This window comes from Macaca nemestrina, chromosome 20, assembly GCF_043159975.1.
Source record: "Macaca nemestrina isolate mMacNem1 chromosome 20, mMacNem.hap1, whole genome shotgun sequence".
NCBI lineage: Eukaryota > Metazoa > Chordata > Mammalia > Primates > Cercopithecidae > Macaca > Macaca nemestrina.
This window is the reverse complement of record NC_092144.1, coordinates 17,255,837-17,270,252: the sequence shown is the minus strand read 5'-3', so window position 1 is coordinate 17,270,252 and position 14,416 is coordinate 17,255,837. Positions and strand designations below refer to the sequence as shown.

Below are 14,416 nucleotides of genomic sequence, written 5' to 3'. Positions count from 1 at the left end.
CCGCAATCTCCACCTCCCTGGTTCAAGCAATTCTCCTGCCTCAGCCTCCCAAGTACCTGGGACGACAGGCGTGTACCACCACACCCAGCTAATTTTTGTGTTTTTAGTAAAGACGGGGTTTCATCATGTTGGCCAGCTGGTCTCCAACTCCTAACTTCAACTGATCCTCCCACCTCAGCCTCCCAAAGTACTGGGATTACAGGCGTGAGCTACCACGCCCGGCCTGTTTACAACTTTATGGCTTTGGTGTTTTTCTTTCTTTTTTTTTTAAACTACTATGGGTTGACTGTGCCTCTGCCATCAGACCTGGGAGCTACCACTGGGCTCAGAAGGTACACCCACAGATGTTCCTTAACTGAACCCTGGGTTCTCACCCTGAAAGACAGCCCCCTTCCTTCTCAGGCCTTAGTTTCCCCAGCCAGATAACAGGGTATAAAGGATGAGTCCTGCCAAAGACTCCGATGTGATCCCTCAGGCGGGAAGGAGCATTTATTGAGCACCTACCAGTTGCTTGGCCCTTTTTAGGGAGTTCTGGTTAAATAGACTGTCACCCTCATTTTATAGATGAAACAACAGAGGCCCCAGAGGGGCAGCCACTGCCCAGAGTCACCCAGCAGTGGCAGAGTCAGGACTCGAACCCTGGTCTGACCAGCACTCCTCATACCCTTCTTGTGCTTGGGCCCAAGCTGGTCATTCATGCACCAGCAACGGCCTAGTTATCTCGTTGAGCCAGGCGATGGATGGCCTTATCAGAGGCTGCCAGGACCTGGGGCTCCTTGGCTGGGCACAGCATTGTCTCCCCAGGAGCCAGGCCTCCCTGTCCCACCCAGGGCTCAGCATCTGCCAAGTAAGTGCCTGCTGCTCCCAGCACCCAAGCCCACGTCCTCCAGGGACCTTTCTGATTCTACTTGTGTCTGGAACCCTCCCCTGAAGGGTCTCTCTGACCCCTGGATGTCACCAAATACCCCCTCCTCCTGCCGTCCCCATGGCTCCTCCATGGAGTCCCTTTCACCAAGTCCAGGTTCTTTTTTTTTTTTTTCCTCACTGCAACCTCCACCTCCCGGGTTCAAGCGATTCTCCTGCCTCAGCCTCCCGAGTAGCTGGGATTACAGGTGTGCACCACCACCACACCCAGCTAATTTTTATATTTTTAGTAGAGACAGGGTTTCACTATGTTGCCCAGGCTGGTCTTGAACTGACTTTAGGTGATCCACCCGCCTTATCCTCCCAAAGTGCTGGTGTTACAGGTGTGAGCCACCTCGCCCAGCCAGTCCGGTTCTTTACTTTGGCCTAGGGGATTTCCAGTTCGAATCTGGCACCATCCCTCCTCGCTGTGTGGTCCCAAGCGGGTAGATTTACCTCTCTGGGCCGCAGTTTCCCCTCATTCCACTGTGATCAAGCTCTGATGAGGAATCAGTGTGGTAATTGACATCATCACATTCTCTGTAGGCAGCAGGTACTCAATACAAATCTCACAAAAACCCAAAAGACCTTCCTCACCCAGGTCACCTCCCCCATGGGCTCTGCTGAGGCCGGGCACACAGTGGGTGTCCATCAGCGCGGTTGGTTGAAGGGGAGAGATGCTTCTGGCCAGGGCTGGGCCACGCCCTCTGAGGGATCGCATTATCAGCGCCAGGTGGGGCTGGCACAGGTGTCCCTAGAGAGTTGTCCTTCACTGAGCTTCAGCCCAGAGGGAGGGGGGCTTCTACGCTAAGGTTCTAGGCTGGGCCAGTGATGGGAACAGGTTTTTTGATTCCCATATTTATCTTGGTACCCGGGGCTGGGGTTCTACCTCCTGGGACATCACCAGTGCCTCCCAGCCACGCACACAGGCAGCCACTAGGCGGGTCCTGCTTTATTCAGAACCAGCACGGACCCCTCCCGGGGCTGCTCCATGCCCGCCGGGGGCCTGGGGAGAGTCGGGGGACCAGGTGACCAGAGGAAGCTCCGGGCTTCCCTGCCCTCACCCATGGTCCAGCCCTGCCCTCTGCCCGGGCAGTCTGGGCGGGGCAGGCCTCAGTCCACTCAGCCTGACTCGGCGTCGGCTTCTTGAACTCCAAGAGGTGCCACTGTACAAGGCTTCCCGGAGGTGGCGGCCACACGATGGCCAAGATTTAGGGGTCTGGTGGCGGGCAGGGCCGTCACCCGCAGTCCGAGGGGGCCACGGGCGTCCACCGGCAGGGGGAGCTCCGGGCTGCCTGGTCTTGGGGGCCAGGGCCGGGCCTGGGAGGCAGGGGCGGTGGGGGCGGGCGTATGGCTTGGGCGATGAGGCCGGGCAGGGCCTGCAGAGAGGCACCCAGCGCATCCAGGCGGCTTTCCAGCGTGGCCAGACGGGCCTCCAGCTCCTCGTGCTGAGCATGCAACTCCGATACAAGGTCATACATGACGCTCTGGGTCTGCCGGAGACAGAGAGGGGCAGGAGAGAGGTGCCGCTGAGTGAGAGAGAGGAGGACGATACCACGACAACAATGACACAGAGGGACAGCTCACATGCTCCAGGTGGGTGGCGGCTGCTAATGGGGCCCATGTGGGGGGTGGCTGGGAGGACACCCCCAGCCCCAGAGGTCCCTTGCTGGGCCCAGGGAAGGATTAGAGAATGGATGAGGGGAGAGACTGGTCTCCTTTTTTTTTTTTTCTTTGAGACAGAGTCTCCCTCTGTCACCCACGCTGGAGTGCAGTGGCCCAATCTTGGCTCACTACAGCCTCCTCTTCCCGGGAGGCGCCCAGCCTAAAAGACAGGTCTTAAATGCCAAGCTCAGCTGGGTGTGATGGCTCACGCCTGTAGTCCCAGCTACTTGGGAGGCTGAGGCAGGAGAATGGCATGAACCCGGCGGGGCGGAGCTTGCAGTGAGCTGAGATCGCACCACTGCACTCCAGCCTGGGGCACAGAGCAAGACTCTGTCTAAAAAAAAAAAAAAAAAAGAAAATAAAAGAAAGCCAAGCTCAGGGCTGGCAGGCCTGGGAAAGGCCTAATGAGGTCTTGGGGTGGGGAGCACATGGCCAGAGCTGCCCTGGGGGGATCTGGTAGCCACAGAGCTGCCCTGGGGGGATCTGGTAGCCACAGGGCACACACAGCCAGAGGCGGTGCTCAAGTGGTACCCACAGACCTGGGGGATGTTTTGGACTGATGTTTCTCCAGGCTGGGGAACAGCAGGAGCTTGGGGACATGGCCACCTAGGAGGAAGAGGAGGGGGAGCCCCATTGGGTCGTGAACTGCCACCCCTCCCATTAGGCTGGGGAGGGGACAGGGGTCTGATGAGTAAGGTGACTGCCCTGAGAATCTGACACAATCACAGACTGGGAACACAACAGCCACAATTACTGTTACAGCAGCCAGTGGGGCGTCCCCACCACCTCCACTGCCCGGTTCTGGCGCTGTCCCACTGTGGGCAGGGGGGGCCGGCCAGACAGGGATAACCCTGGGTGCAGATGCTACTCTGGCCACCAGGTGGCACTAGAACATCACTCCACGGCTCTGAGCGCAGCTGGGTGAGGACACCGGTTTGCCACCTGGCGGCGGCGGCCTCCATGGGAGGATGGAGGTAGTGGTGGAAGGAAGACAGGACAGAGAGGTGCCCACCCCAGCTCCTCTGTCCTCTCACCCCCAGCCTCTTCCTCCCAGCTTCCCCCACTGTGCCCCCTACCCTTTTCCCTCCATCACTGGAAGGCAGACCCCGCTCCGAGTGCAAACATCTCGTGGGGGACGCCCCTCCTAGCACCACTGACCTCACCTTGGCCTCTCTCAGGCACCACAGTCCCTAGGGCCAGAAGGTGACACCTGGTGGCCAGAGCAGCGTCCAGCCTTCAGGTGGTTCTTTTTAGCCTTTTCTGAGGTTTAAAATTTTTATTTTTTATTTATTTATTTTTTTTTTTTGAGACGGAGTCTCGCTCTGTCGCCCAGGCTGCAGTGCAGTGGCGCGATCTCGGCTCACTGCAAGCTCCGCCTCCCGGGCTTACGCCATTCTTCTGCCTCAGCCTCCCGAGTAGCTGGGACCACAGGCGCCTGCCATCTCGCCTGGCTAGTTTTTTGTATTTTTTAGTAGAGACGGGGTTTCACCGTGTTCGCCAGGATGGTCTCGATCTCCTGACCTCGTGATCCGCCCATCTCGGCCTCCCAAAGTGCTGGGATTACAGGCTTGAGCCACCGCGCCCGGCCTATTTTTATTTTTATTTTTGAGATGGAGTCTCGTTCTTGTCGTCTAGGCTGGAGTGCAGAGGCATGATCTTGACTCACTGCAACCTCCGCCTCCTGGGTTCAAGCGATTCTCCTGCCTCAGCTTCCTGAGTAGCTGAGATTACAGGCGCCCGCTACCATGCCTGGCTAATTTTTGTATTTTTAGTGGAGACAGAGTTTCACCATGTTGGCCAGGCTGGCCTCGAACTCCTGACCTCAGGTGATCCGCCCGCCTCAGCCTCCCAAAGTGCTGGGATTATAGGGATGAGCCACTGCACCCAGCCATAAAATTTTAATTTTTAGATACAGAGTCTTGCTGTATCTCCCAGGCTGGAGTGCGGTGGTGCAATCACAGCTCACTGCAGCCTTGAACCCCGGGCTCAAGCAATTCTCCTGCCTCAGCCTCCTGCTACTTTTTGTATTTTTTTTTTTTTTTTTTTTTTTTTGTAGAGATGGAGTTTTGCCATGTTGCCCAGGCTGGTCTTGAATTCCTGAGCTCAAGTGATCCTCCCTCTTCAACCTCCCAAAGTGCTAGGATTACAGGCATGAGCCACTGCACCTGGCCTGATTTTCTTAGTATTTTCCTTTCTGTACCATACGTTATTGTAAGAATACAGTATATAATATATATTCAAAATACATGTGAATCAACTGTTTATCAATAAGGCTTTCGGTCAATGGTAGGCTATCAGTAGTTCAATTTGGGATGAGAGAGCGTCAAAGGTTATATGAGGCTGGGCACAGTAGCTTATGCCTGTAATCCCAGCACTTTGGAAGGCCAAGGCAGGTGGATTGCTTGAGGTCAGGAGTTCGAGACCAGCCTGGCCAACATGGTGAAACCCCATCTCTACTGAAAATACAAAACTTAGGCTGGGCGCGGTGGCTCACACCTGTAATCCCAGCACTTTGGGAGGCTGAGGTGGGTGGATCATGAGGTCAGGAGATCGAGACCATCCTGGCTAACACAGTGAAACCCTGTCTCTACTAAAAATAAAAAAAAATTAGCCGGGCATGGTGGCAGGTGCCTGTAGTCCCAGCTATTCGGGAGGCTGAGGCAGGAGAATGACTTGAACCCGGGAGGCAGAGCTTGCAGTGAGCGAAGATTGCATCACTGCACTCCAGCCTGGGCGACAGAGTGAGACTCTGTCTCAAAAAAAGAAAAAAAAAATTAGCTAGGTGTGGTGGCATGCACCTGTAATCCTAGCTATTCAGGAGGCTGAGGCAGGAGAATACCTTGAACCCAGGAGGTAGAGGCTGCAGTGAGCTGAGATCGCCCCTCTGCACTCCAGCCTGGGCAATAGAGTGAGACTCTGTCTCAAAAAGAAAAAAAGAAGTTATATGGGAATATTTGACTTTTAAGGGGTCAGCACCCCATAACCCCGATGTTGTTCGAGAGTTAACTGTGTATCTTCAGGGGTCTAGAATATGTTTTTCTCTCTGTAAGATTATTTTCTGGGCGCGGTGGCTCATGCCTGTAATCCCATCACTTTGGGAGGCCAAGGCGGAAGGATCACTTGAGCTCGGGAGTTTGAGACCAGCCTGGGCAACATGGTGAAACCCCATCTCTACAAAAAATACAAAAATTAGCAGGACCTGGTGGTGTGCACCTGTAGTCCCAGCTACTTGGGAAGATGAGGTGGGAAGATTGCTTGAGCCTGAGGAAGTTGAGGCTGCGGTGAACCGTGATTTCACCACTGCACTCCAGCCTGTACCACAGAGCAAGACTCTGTCTCAAAAAAAAAAAAAAAAATTTCCCTTCCAAATTAAATTTATTGTAGGTTAATATTAAGCTAGATTGCATTCTCTTCCTAGTGATGGGGGAAGTGAGTCCAAAATGCACTGGGGACAAGAAATAAAATAGAAATGGGACTTAACATTTTCTAAAGATAACATGAAATTGGCCTCAGGCTGACTGGTAGATCAGGGGATATAGCCACTAAGCAAAAGCTATTTTCCGAAACTATGTCATTGGTCAGGAGGGAATTCAAATCAGTGTTGCAAAGATCTCAAGTACTTGATTAATTGCAACTGGTGCAATAACACATCTTCCAGTGGAAGAATTCAAAAAGCAGGAAATGGACTGGGCATGGTGGCCCACGCCTGTAATCCCAACACTTTGGGAGGCCGAGGTGGGCGGATCACTTAAGGTCAGGAGTTCGAGACCAGTCTGGCCAACATGGTGAAACCCCGTCTCTACTAAAAGTACAAAAATTAGCCGGGCATGCTGGTGCATGCCTGTCGTCCCAGCTACTCTGGAGGCTGAGGCACGAGAATTGCTTGAACCCAGGAGGCGGAAGTTGCAGTGAGCCAAGATCATACCACTGCACTCCAGCCTGGGCGACAGAGCAAGACTCTGTCTCAAAAAATAAATAAAGCTAAAAAAAAAAAAAGTGGGAAATGATTTGATATTAGAATCAACACACAGATCCATGTATAACACAAACTGATTTCTTTCTTGCTTTTTTTTTTTTTTTTTTTTTTTTGAGACAGGGTCTCGCTCTGTTGCCCAACCTAGAGTGCAGCAGAGTGATCACAGCTCACAGCAGCCTTGACCTCCTGGGCTTAAGTGATTCTCCCACCTCAGCCTCCCTAATAGCTGGGACTACAGGCACTCACCACCATGCCTGGTTTATTTTATTCTTTTTGTACAGATGGGGTCTCTCTATGTTGCCCAGGCTGGTCTCAACCTCTTGGGCTCAAGTGATCTGCCTGCTTCAGCCTCCCAAAGTACAGGGATTACAGGCAGGATCCATGGCACCTGGCCCCAATTTCTCTTGCAATCAATTTAAATTTCCTGACAGACGTTTAATTGCTATACAAATAAGCTTTCTCCCAAGGCTATCATTTGAATTTATACCCACAGCAAAGGAATTTTTTTCTTTTCAATTTCAGAGCTTGAATTGAGGTAGTATGCCTAAATCTAGAAATACCTCTTCTTCCACTTAGCCCCCTAACTATACACTCTTTTTAAATTTATTATTTTAAAAATTATTGGCCGGGCGCGGTGGCTCAATCCCAGCACTTTGGGAGGCCAAGACGGGCGGATCACGAGGTCAGAAGATCGAGACCATCCTGGCGAACATGGTGAAACCCCGTCTCTACTAAAAATACAAAAAAAAAAAAAAATTAGCCAGGCGAGGTGGCAGGCGCCTGTAGTCCCAGCTACTCAGGAGGCTGAGGCAGGAGAATGGTGTGAACCCAGGAGGCGGAGCTTGCAGTGAGCCAAGATCGCGCCACCGCACCCCAGCCTGGGCGTCTGAGCAAGACTCCGTCTCAAAAAAAAAAAAAATTATTATTTTTTTGAGACAGGGGGTCACTCTGTCACCCAGGCTGGAGTGCAGCGGTGCCATCTTGGCTCACTGCAGCCTCAACCTCCCAAGTTCAAGCGATTCTCCCGCCTCAGCCCCCAAGTAGCTGGGATTAAAGGCGCCCGCCACCACGCCTGGCTAATTTTTGTATTTTTTTGTAGAGACGGGGTTTCACCGTGTTGCTCAGGCTGGTCTCAAACTCCTGAGCTCAAGAGATCTGCCTGCCACTGCACTCAGCCCACTGTGGTCCTTGTGCCCTCCTCCGGCAGGAGCTGAGCCCCATCCCGTCTGCTCCAGGGTCCCACCTGCCCTGTCCGGCCCACCCTGCCCCAACCCACTCACCTTGGCCAGGTCGGTAAGCGTGTTAGCCTGGTCGTTCAGCTTCCCTTGCTCGATCTTCACACTCCGGAGCCTGTGGGGACACGGGGTTGGGGAGAGGGGGTTAGGCAGGTTCCCATGGAGGCTGCAGTAGGGGCAGAGACTTTCATGCATCCACCTGGGGTCACCTATGGGACATGCATCAGAGGATAAGGTGGGAGCTGGGCGGCCGATTCCCTGTGGTCTATTCCCTCCCAGCACACAGCGGGTGCGGCAGGGCCAGGAGTCAGCCTGGCCACCGCCCACACCACCCATTGGCTGGTCCTGTCTCCAGCCCAACTCGGGACCCCAGGACGTCGATCCCAGACCAAGGTGAAGCCTGCACCGATCCATGGGGCAGATGTGAACCTTGCCTGCCTCTGAGGCTGGGGTTGTCATGCCCCGGGTGTGCCCCTGTCTGTGACCACCATGCACCCCCGATTTTCCAGCCCCACCAAGCCCCTGGGAGAAGACTTACTTCTGAGCCCTGGCAGGACCGGGCAGAGCAGGAGAAAAATCACAAGGCAATTTTAACCTCAGCACAGTTGTGCGGCATGTACCCAACCCTGCCCAACTCCCGGGGGTGCCACCCCAGGGCCCCGCACAGGGTTCCCAGATGGCCGAGGGGCTGCCCTTGCTCTGGGGAAGTGCCCAGCCTCTGAGGGTTCTGTGCCAGCCCCTCAGGGACACACCTGTCCTCTGTCCTGTCCCGGAGGTGGTGTTTCATTCAGAAAACTATGCCCACGCCATCTGCCGGGGGGAAACTGAGGCTCAGAGGGGTAAAGCCACTGCCCATCCGCACCCTGGCAGGATTTGAACCCACACTTGCTACTTGGTGTTGGTGTTGGCACTGGTGACCCTGGTCTCTGGACAGCTGGCCACAGGGGGAGTTGGTTAGTGTATGCCCTTGCTCCTTTTGGTCACCCCTTTGTTTTTTTTGAGACACAGTCTCACTCTGTTGCCCAGGCGAGAGTGCAGTGGTGCGATCTCAGCGCGATTCCAGCACGATCTCAGCTCACTGCAACCTCCGCTTCCCCGGTTCAAGCGATTCTCCTTGCTCAGCCTCCTGAGTAGCTGGGATTACAGGTGCTCACCAGCACACCCGGTTAATTTTTGCATTTTTAGTAGAGATGGGGTTTCACCATGTTGGTCAGGCTGGTCTCGCACTCCTGACCTCAGGTGATCCGCCCGTCTCAGCCTCCCAAAGGATTACAGGTGTGAGCCACTGTGCCTGCTGGCCATCCCTTCTGTACCTAAGCCAGTCTAGGGGACTGCAACCTCAGCTTCCCGGGTTCATGTGATTCTCCTGCCTCAGCCTCCCGAGTGGCTGGGACTACAGGCATGTGCCACCAGGCCTGGCTAATTTTTTTGTATTTTTAGTAGAGATGGGGTTTCACCATGTTGGTCAGGTAGGTCTTGAACTCCTGACCTCAAATGATCCGCCCATCTCGGCCACCCAAAGTGCTGGGATTACAGGCGTAAGCCATCGTGCCTGGCCTTTTGTACTTTTTTCTAACGTGGCTGTTAGCAAATTTAAAATTATATATGTTGTTCACATGATAGTCTAGTGGACAGCATCGTCGTCAGCATATTATGGCCTGTGGGTCAAATCTAGCCGGCCACCTGTCTTGGAAAATAAGGTTTCTTTGGAGCATGGCCACACCAGGTTATCCTCACTGCTTCCCTGCCTCAATAGCAGAGAGTTGAAGAGGAACAGAAACTGGCTCATAAAACCTGGAAGATTTACCATCTGGTCCTTTACAGAAAAAAATTGCTGACTGGCTGCATATTGGACTCACCTGAGGAAATTTTATTTATTTACTTATTGTAATATATTTTATTTTTTAGTTTTTGAGACTCTGTCGCCCAGGCTGGAGTGCAGTGGTGCGATCTCAGCTCACTGCAACCTCCGTCTCCCGGGTTCAAGCGATTCTCCTGCCTCAGCCTCCCAAGTAGCTGGGACTACAGGTGTGTGCCACCATGCCGGGCTAATTTTTATATTTTTAGTAGAGACAAGCTTTCGCCATGTTGGCCAGGCTGGTCTCGAACTCCTGACATCAGGTGATCCACCTACCTTGGCCTCCCAAAGTGCTGGGATTACAGGCGTGAGCACTGCGCCCAGCCGTATATATATTTTTAAGGCAAGGTCTTGTTCTGTGGCCCAGGCTGGAGTGCAATGGCGCAATCACAGCTCACTGCAACCTTGACCTTCTGGGCTCAAGTTATTACCCTCCCACTTCAGCCTCCTGGGTAGCTGGGACCACAGACACGTGCCACCACACTGGGCTAATTTTTTTATTTTTGTAGAGACGGGGTCTCACTTTGTTGCCCAGGCTGGTTGCAAACTCCTGGCCTCAAGCGATCCTCCTGGCTCAGCCTCCCAAAGTGCTGGGATTACAAGGTGTAAGTCACCACGCCCAGGTTTATTTTTTAATTTTTACATAGAGTGGGGTCCCACTATGTCGCTCAGGCTGGTTTCCAAAGCTTGGCCTTAATCAGTCTTCCCTCTTTGGCCTCCCAAAGTGCAGGGATTATAAGCGTGAGCCACCATGCCCAACCAAGCAGCCATTTGAGGAATTTAAATGTAATTCCAGGCTGCAACCCAGACTCTACTAAGTAATTGATGTTGGATGTGGCTCTTGGGATTTTTAAAAAGCCCCCTGGTGACTTCAATGAGCAGCCAAGGATTTAGAGTTACTTTATTAAATAATTCTCGGGGCAAAGAAGCAACACAGGAAATCAAGCAATTTCTTAATTTCTTTCTTCCTTTCTTTTCTTTTCTTTCTTTTCTTTTTTTTTTTTTTTGAGACAAGGTCTCACTCTGTAACCCGGCTGAGTGCAGTGGCACAATCATGGCTCACTTCAGCCTTGACCCTGCAGACTCAAGTGATCCTCCGACCTCAGCCTCCTGAGTAGCTGGGACCACAGAGGCACACAACCACACCTAGCTAAGTTATTAGTTTTTGTAGAGATGGGGTCTCCCTGTATTGCCAAGGATGGTGCTGAACTAACTCCTGGACTCAAGCGATCTTCCAGCTTCCCGAAGTGCTGGAATTACAGGCATGAGTCACCACACCTGGCCCAATTCATTTCTAGTTACCCCACATGATCCCATGGATCAGACCACGGATTTAATTATGAGCTTCCTGGCAGACAAAGCAAAAAGAGGAAATCTCTTCAAAGTCTAAAGGGTTAGAATCATCCTGGTTATTCCAGAGAATAAAATATACATCCTGCCACTTACTGAGTAGTGTCCATGACTTAGCAGAACCCATAATCTGCCTCCCTCTGAAGATCCTCCCATCCACCCAGCTCAGAAGATACAGGCCCCAACCAACTGACCACCCATCCCTGGCAGGGAGCTGTGAAGAGGCCACACTGAGCTGCGAGGGCTGCCTCCGCGCCATGTGGACACAGAAACGTGAGCTGGAAAGGTGCTGGACTTACTGATGGATGGCTTGGAGGAACTTACGCTGGTGTTTCCGAACCCGGGCTTGGTCTGGCTTCTTCACCAGCCTGGTGTGTTTGTAGATGAGCCACGTCTCCCTGAGAACGTTAGCAGCGGCGTTTTTTACCTGGGGCCAGAAAAAGAACAATTTCATGCCTCAGGGTTGGCATGAAATTCCAAAAGGCTGCAGAAATGTCTAGAATCTTCCAGAAACCTCTAGAAACTTCTGAAAATGCCTCTCAGGATCCCTGGGCTATAAGGCAGGGCCATGCTTGCACAGCAACGTCTGCGCAATGTGTGTATACCTAACACACATCACTCATGATGGGCCAGGCCCTTTCTCTGCAAACATGCAAATGTTTTTTATGGTATTTTTGTTGTTGTTGTTTTTTGAGAGTCTCGCTCTGTGGCCCAGGCTAGAATGCCGTGGTGCGATCTTGCCTCACTGCACCCCCCAGGTTCAAGTGATTCTCCTGTCTCACTCTCCCTAGTAGCTGGGATTACAGGCGCCTGCCATCATGCCCAGCTAATTTTTGTATTTTTACTAGAGATGGGGGTTTCATCATGTTGGCCAGGCTGGTTTCGAACTCTTGACCTCAAGTGATCCACCTGCCTCTGTCTCCTAAAATGCTTGGATTATAGGCGTGAGCGCACCCAGCCATGATGCAGATGTTAATTCAGTGAATCGGCATGTGTTTTTATTTCTCCCATTTTATTTTATTTTATTTTATTTTATTTTTTATTTTTTTGAGACGAAGTCTCGCTCTGTCGCCCAGGCTGGAGTGCAGTGGCCAGATCCCAGCTCACTGCAAGCTCCGCCTCCCGGGTTCACGCCATTCTCCTGCCTCAGCCTCCTGAGTAGCTGGGACCACAGGCGCCCACCACCTCGCCCGGCTAGTTTTTTGTATTTTTTAGTAGAGATGGGATTTCAGCGGGTTAGCCAGGATGGTCTCGATCTCCTGACCTTGTGATCCACCCGTCTCGGCCTCCCAAAGTGCTGGGATTACAGGCTTGAGCCACCGCGCCCGGCCATCTCCCATTTTATATATGAGGAATCTGAGGTACAGAGCAGTCAACCTGCTAGGGTCAGGCAGCTCTCAAATTGCATATTGCAGTCTGGCCCAAGCCTCTCGCTGAATGCCCATGGGTGGATATGACTGGGCACAAGGGTAGATGCCATGATGTCTCTCTGTGCACTATTCACAGATGGGTGTGTGGTGGCAGAGTCAAGCACAGTCATTTTTTTTTTTTTTGAGATGGGGTCTCGCTCTGTCGCCCAGGCTGGAGTGCAGTGGCGCGATCTCCACTCACTGCAAGCTCCGCCTCCCGGGTTCACACCATTCTCCTGCCTCAGCCTCCCGAGTGGCTGGGACTACAGGCGCCCGCCACCGCGCCCGGCTAGTTTTTGTATTTTTAGTAGTAGAGACAGGGTTTCACCGTGTTAGCCAGGATGGTCTCGATCTCCTGACCTCGTGATCCGCCCATCTCGGTCTCCCAAAGTGCTGGGATTACAGGCGTGAGCCACCGCACCCGGCCTTTTTTTTTTTTTTTTTTTTTTTTTTTTTAAGACAGAGCCTTGCTCTGTCACCCAGGCTGGAGTGCAGTGGTGCCATCTTGGCTTACTGCAGCCTCTGCTTCCCAGGCTCAAGCGATTCTCCTGCCTCAGACTCCCAAGAGGCTGGGACTACAGGCACCTGCCACCATGCCAGGCTAGTTTTTGTATTTTTAGTAGAGATGGGTTAGCGCCATGTTGGCCAGGCTGGCCTCGAACTCCTGACCTTAGGTGATCCACCCACCTCGGCCTCCCAAAGCCAGCACATGGGGCTGCATGGTAACCCATGGGCACATGCGCATGCCCGGCACATACAGAAGGAAAGCAGGGAAGTTCTACGCTCACTGACAAGGCCAGGAGGCGGCCTCCATGGGAACCGTGGTCCTTACCCGCTTGGTGAGCTGAGTGTCCATCATGAAGTTGTGCACGTGCTTCTCAGCCTTAGTGAGCTCCAGCTTCCGGGCCACCACAGCCACCACGAGCGCGGTACAGCCAGCTCCCTGTGTGCGGGGCAGAGTGGGGGCACATCAGCGTCCCGTCTTGAGGTCACTCCCTCCTCCATGAAGCCTGCCCAGATTGCAGCCTCCCCATTCCCTGAGTCAGCAGTGTGAGTAGATTCCATCTGCGGAGCTCACTGACTCCAGGTCTACTTGTTTCCCAGCATGTCCCACACATTAGCTCATTCGACCCCCAGCAACTCCAGGAGGTAGGACGATTCTTTTTTTTTTTTTTTTTGAGACAGAGTCGTGCTCTGTCGCCCAGGCTGGAGTGCAGTGGCCGGATCTCAGCTCACTGCAAGCTCCGCCTTCCGGGTTCACGCCATTCTCCTGCCTCAGCCTCCCAAGTAGCTGGGACTACAGGTGCCCGCCACCTCGCCCGGCTAGTTTTTTGTATTTTTTAGTAGAGACGGGGTTTCACCGTGTTAGCCAGGATGGTCTCGATCTCCTGACCTCGTGATCCGCCCGTCTCGGCCTCCCAAAGTGCTGGGATTACAGGCTTGAGCCACCGCGCCCGGCCTCTTTTTTTTTTTTATGAGATGGAGTCTCGCTCTGTCACCCGGGCTGGAGTGCAGTGGCACAATCTCGGCTCACTGCAACCTCTACCTCCCAGGTTCAAGCGATTCTCCTGCCTCAGCCTCCTGAGTAGCTGGAACTAGAAGCGCGCACCACCACGTCCTGCTAATTGTGTGTGTGTATGGGGGTGTGTGTGTTTACTAGAGAGCGGTTTTCACCATGTTGGTCAGGCTGGTCTCGAACTCCAGACAGGTGATCCACCCGCCTTGGCCTCCCAAAGTGCTGGGATTACAGGTGTAAGCCACTGCGCCTGCCCCCTCCCCCCACCTTTTTTTTTTTTTTTTTTTTTTGTAGAGCTATGGGGTCTCACTATGTCGCCCACTCTGGTTTCGGACACCTGGCCTCAAATGATCCACCTGTCTCAGCCTCCCAAAGTGCTGGGATTACAGGCATGAGCCATTAGTATGCCCAGCCCCAGGCAAGTTTAGATGCCAACACCCTGAGCCTGAGCAGAATTGGCCTAGAGCACAAGCACAGGTTCCCGGAGGAAACCCTGTCTCAGTT

The 14,416-nt window shown here is 53.1% G+C and overlaps 1 protein-coding gene across 3 annotated transcripts in view; it reads right to left on the bottom strand.

Annotated features, from left to right (window-relative positions):
• Nucleotides 1-457: 457 nt before the first annotated feature.
• Nucleotides 458-14,416, bottom strand: part of LOC105489122 (potassium calcium-activated channel subfamily N member 1) — a 49,004-nt gene continuing 35,045 nt past the window's right edge. For 2 of the 3 annotated variants that reach the window (XM_071087541.1, XM_071087540.1), the window contains 4 exons: nt 13,229-13,339; nt 11,287-11,414; nt 7,825-7,894; nt 458-2,396 (listed from right to left, as the gene is read on the bottom strand). In XM_071087541.1, coding sequence (XP_070943642.1) covers nt 2,142-2,396; nt 7,825-7,894; nt 11,287-11,414; nt 13,229-13,339 — 564 coding nt within the window. In that variant the 3' untranslated portion in view covers nt 458-2,141. The remainder of the gene's footprint in view (nt 2,397-7,824; nt 7,895-11,286; nt 11,415-13,228; nt 13,340-14,416) is intronic. The other variant, XR_003020556.2, reaches the window with a different exon arrangement.